Source organism: Mesocricetus auratus, unplaced genomic scaffold (genome assembly GCF_017639785.1).
Source record: "Mesocricetus auratus isolate SY011 unplaced genomic scaffold, BCM_Maur_2.0 Super-Scaffold_4256, whole genome shotgun sequence".
NCBI classification, from domain to species: Eukaryota; Metazoa; Chordata; class Mammalia; order Rodentia; family Cricetidae; genus Mesocricetus; species Mesocricetus auratus.
The window spans coordinates 93090166-93095096 of NW_024429182.1; the positions used below are offsets into that span (position 1 = coordinate 93090166).

Below are 4931 nucleotides of genomic sequence, written 5' to 3' on the forward strand. Positions count from 1 at the left end.
ATGCCAGCCTACAATCCTATGGCCAGAGAGTCTGGGAAAAAGAAACTTCATTTAGTGGCTGATCGAAGAAGAGGCAGACTCTCTTGGTTAAGTACTGAGCTGAACTCAAGAAAGCCAGTAACAGAGAGGGAGGACTGATGATCAAAGGGATTAAGACTGGGCTGGTTTAACCCCCAGAAACAGCTGACCAGACAAAGGTTAACTCTTGAATCCCAGGCATCAGCCTGGGAATCCAGCATGGGACTGATCAAGACCCCCCTAAATCTGGGTGTCAGTGAGGAGGCCTAGGGAATCTATTGAGCCTTGGGCAGCAGATTAGCACCCATCCCAAGTATACACATGGACTTTGGACTCCCATAGAACAATGTGAGGTGCACTCTCACCCTGAACTCTTGGGGAAGGGTCTAGGCCCTGCCCTATATGAAATGACAGACTATGGACACCCCCATGGAGGGCCTCACCCTCCCTGGGGGAATGAGGGGATAACGGGGGGGGTTGGGGGGAGGGCACGGGAGGAGGGGAGGGAATAGGAGAGGGACCTGGAACTGACTTGTGAAGCAACCTCGTTTCTTATCTAAATTTAAACTGGAAAATAAAATATAAAAAAAATAAAATATGAAGGTTCTTACCCAAAGTTGAAGGCATTGTCCCTCACTACTAGAAATATTGGGGGATACAACTGGATTATGAAAGCACTAACATCATCAAGAAATTAATCCATTGATGAGTTCGTAGGTACACATGATCTTAGGAAGTGTCGCTTAGTTAGTTCATGTAGGTTACTAGAAGCATGGATTTGAAGGCTCTTTTTCATAAACCTTTCTTACTCTCTCTGTAGTTTTTGACTTCCGTGAAATGATCAACTTTATTACGCATGCTTCTATACTCTGAATACTTAGTCTTGACACAGACATAAAAGTAATGGCGTTAGCTGGGCATGGCCTGAAACATAATGTCCATTTTTTTCTCTGAGTTTTTTTCTCAAATATTTTGTCACAAAGATGGAATGCGACCAACATAGTATGCCTGAAGAATGTCAGATAAACACATGGGGTCAAATTTTGCTCTATCTACAGGAGGATGTCCATGTCATCTAATTGACTCTACCAAAGGGAAGACGATTTAACTGCTTGGGAGCCAACAGTCTAAAGTTTCAAACTTAGGTTTCCAAATTTACTGACAGTTAGTCTTTTCCCAAAGTCTATCACAATGTCATGCTACTGTGTCAGGAAAATGTCCTAATGTACACACATTGTCTCAAGCCAATATGTCATCTTTTTAATCCATAATTGGACATTTAAATAGGTGATAACCAAATTTGCTCTATACATTCTCTGTTCTACTCTGACATCCCTTTTCTTATGGTGTGATTCTGCTTTAGAGTCTCTGATATTCTTTATATTGCCAGTGAACTGCATAAGAATTTTTATGTTTCACTAGAGAAGTGTGAGTCAATTTGAATGGTTTATTTTTTAATATTTTTGCTTTATTTTTTTGCAGAGCTCCAAGGCAAATTAATTCAAGAATTTGTGAACTGAAAAAGTAACCCCTGTCAAACCCATTCTAAAAAAGTTATCTAGAGTGACTTCTTGTAGCAGATTTAAAAATTACTGTATTTTTCACTAGATAGGAAAATTGCTGCTGACTCCTTTGTTTTCCTCAAGAATGGAAGAACCCATTGTCTGGGGACCAGAGACTGTGGCTATGTCCATATCTTCACATTTCTAAACTTTACTCTTTAAATTTTTGTTCTGTATGGGTATACTTGGCAAAAGACACTATAGAAATGGGACCATTTCATCTTCATAAAACAAAGAGACAAATAAGTTTTTCACAGGAATGTTTTTCTATCTTAAATGTGAACAATCATAAAAATCTTCTGCGCTCTGCTGTTTACTGAAGGAAATAGAGGAGCTGTGGATCTGAGGGAGAAAATAGGGGAGTTGGGTGGGGACTTGAAGGAGTGGAGGGTGAGTAGGATGCAATTGGGATGTTTGCATGAGAGAAGAATAAAATAAAAATTAAAAAGAAAAAAACAAACCTCTGGTTTCTCTTCATTATAGACTTGCCTTGTGGAATATGATATTGCTTTGGTTTTTGTTTTGTGAGGGTTCATGGACAGTGATAATTTCCTTGAGATTTTATTTTGCTGTTGGGAAGGGTTTCTTGGTCTCAGTTTTGTCATGTGATTAGACATGGCTGTTGTATTCTCTTCAGTTGCTTCCACAAAAGTATCTACCAGTGCATATAATTGTACGTCAGTCATATGATCTGAATGTCCACACTCCTGATTGACTGGAGGATACTTGAATTGTTCCACAGTCAAATTATAGTCATGGACATCTTCCCCTTTTTTTCCAAAAAATATTGTAGATTAATTTATTTTATTATGTTTTCTATATGAGTTTTTTTGTCTGTATTTCTGAGTACCAAATGTATGCCTGAGGAAACCAGAAAAGAGGATCAGATCTCCTGGGACTGGAGTTAAAGACAGTTGTGAGCCACTATGTGGGTGCTGGGAATCAAAATCTAGTTCCCTACAAGAGCAACAAGTGCTTTTAACTGTTGAGTCATCTCTCCTGGCTCCCATCTTCCTCTTTCTGCTGGTTGTAGAAATATATATAGTTTATTGCCACTGTTCATCTCTACTCTCATGGTCTAAATGGACTTTTACTAAAAATGAGTAATATGTAGTTTTAACTAACTTATCTTCCTCTTCCAAAATTATAAATGAGGTGGATGGAGAGAAAGAATTAAGAACAGAGACTCCAGAGACTATCTGGACTCAAATCTCATGTAGTAACATTCTAAGCTACCTTGGTATTGTTTCCCTATTCATTGTCCACATCTTCAGAACTTACAAAATACTATATACCCATGATAGGATGTCTCAGGAAGTGAGAATTGACATTATAAAAAGCTTGCAGCAGTGCTTTGTAAATGCAATGTACTATCCAAAGTAACTGAGTTTGAGTCGATGCCCCTGGAAAATGGCAGAGATGGAATCTTAACAAGGTATTTTGGGTTCAAAGTCTGTGCTCTCTCTCTCTCTTTTTGCAATGATGCATTTATTATTCTGTCATATATAGTCAGTTTACTTTCTAGACATAAACTGATTCAAGTTGAACACCTTCTGGAAGCCCACCCTCAGCTCCTGTGTCCTAAGTGCATATACCATAGGATTAAGTGATGGGGGGATGACAATATGCAGCACGTTGAGGAGAACAGGGATGAGGGGAACCTTTCTTCCTGCCAAGTGAGTGACAGATACTAGAATAATAGCTGTGTAATAAAACAGAATGAGGATGAGGTGGGAGCTGCAGGTGGTGAGGGCCTTAGTTATTGCTTCAGTGGAATTCAGCCTCAGTACTGAGCAAATAATCAAAGCATAGGAAGCAAAGACCAGAATCATGTCACTTCCAACCACAAGCCAGGCCAAAGCCAACTGGTAGAACTTGTTGACAGTGATATCATCACAGGCTAGACTAGTGACCCCCAAGTTAGAGCACAGGCAGTGATCAATTTCATTCCTGGAGCAGTATTGTCTCTGGGAAGCTAGTACAGGCACAGGAATGGTTAACAGGCCATTCCTCAGAAACATGGACAGTGTGGCTTTGGTTACAAAAGCTTCAGTGACTATTGAAAGATACTGAAGGGGATAACATATGGCTACATATCTGTCCACTGCCATGCATAGAAAGATGCCTGACTCCATGCACATAAAAGAATGGATAGCATAGATCTGAGCAAAACACTCAGGGAGGCTGATAGCCTTGGCATCAAACCACAGGATGGCCAGGATCTTGGGCATACTGGTGGTAGCCAAGCCAATATCTATTGTAGCTAAGATACCAAGGAACTGATACATTGGCTGATGCAGGCCAGGCTCCCTGTAAATGGTGATCAAGATGAGGAGATTAGCACTGAGAGCTACAAGGTAAAGCAGAGCCATGGGCAAGGAGAACCAGTGCTGCCACTCATGAATGCCTGGAAATCCGAGCAGGATGAACTCAGACACTTGGGACTCTGAGCTGTTGGTTGCCTGCAGAGTGGTACCCATATCATGGGATGTCTTGTTCTCAGCATCTGCCTGTGGATTAAGGGGAAACAGAAAAAGACTGTGGTTATCTAGACTGAAGGAGACAGAATAGTTCCCACCAATAATGTGGTGAATTCTCAGTAAGTTCCTTAAAAAAATCCAGATAGGTTCAAAAGAACCCCAACTCCCCAATTTCTCTTTGCTGGTTTTTACATGCTGTGAAATATTCACTTAATTTGCTATATATAAGCTTTAAAACACTTATGTTTATATTCCATTATCCAAGCAAAAAACGATCGTAGAATATTATTCTTTCCTCAGTTTTTAAACCAACACTTGTTTCTGAATGAATATTAATTTTTAATGACTAACTTTTTGGTTTGTAGCAAAACTAATTTACATGGAATTGATTTTGCTATTAATGAGGGGTATGTAAACAAACTGATTATGAATAGTTAAGCATGGGTTCAGTTCTCTAATCAAGTTCAAGTGATTATTATGCATCTTTTATCATATGGTGAGTCATCACTCTATGGCACTTCTCTGTAACACACATAGATACTCCCATTTGCATGCATGTATACATACAGAGTACAATTCTATTCTTAGAATCTACTGTTTTTGGCTATTCTCTTTAATTTTGATTTCGATTTATGAATTAATTTCTTAGATTAACTTAAAAATTTCTGTGTTGACTCTTAAAACAGCACTGTGTTTTGGGGGGTTACATGTGGATACATTTTTGGAAAAAGAGGAACTTTTGACTTACATCTTTTCATTCACAAACATGTATCATTTTTACTTTATTTATATCTTTAAAAATGCTCATTAAAATTTTGTACTGGGCAGCTAGAGTGCTGTGAAATATTCCTTTACACTGTGTGAATATATG

General features: G+C 39.0%; 1 protein-coding gene across 1 annotated transcript; it reads right to left on the reverse strand.

The window, feature by feature from the left end:
* Nucleotides 1–2919: 2919 nt before the first annotated feature.
* LOC101829409 (olfactory receptor 688) lies at nt 2920–4499 on the reverse strand. Its single transcript, XM_005087460.2, has one exon. The coding sequence runs from the start codon at nt 4058–4060 to the stop codon at nt 3095–3097; it is 966 nt and encodes a 321-aa protein (XP_005087517.1). The 5' UTR covers nt 4061–4499; the 3' UTR covers nt 2920–3094.
* Between the last annotated feature and the right edge of the window lie 432 nt (nt 4500–4931).

Excerpts from the sequence above, each read along its gene's own strand:
- LOC101829409 (XM_005087460.2), bottom strand. The coding sequence starts at position 4,060 with ATGGGTACCACTCTGCAGGCAACCAACAGCTCAGAGTCCCAAGTGTCT.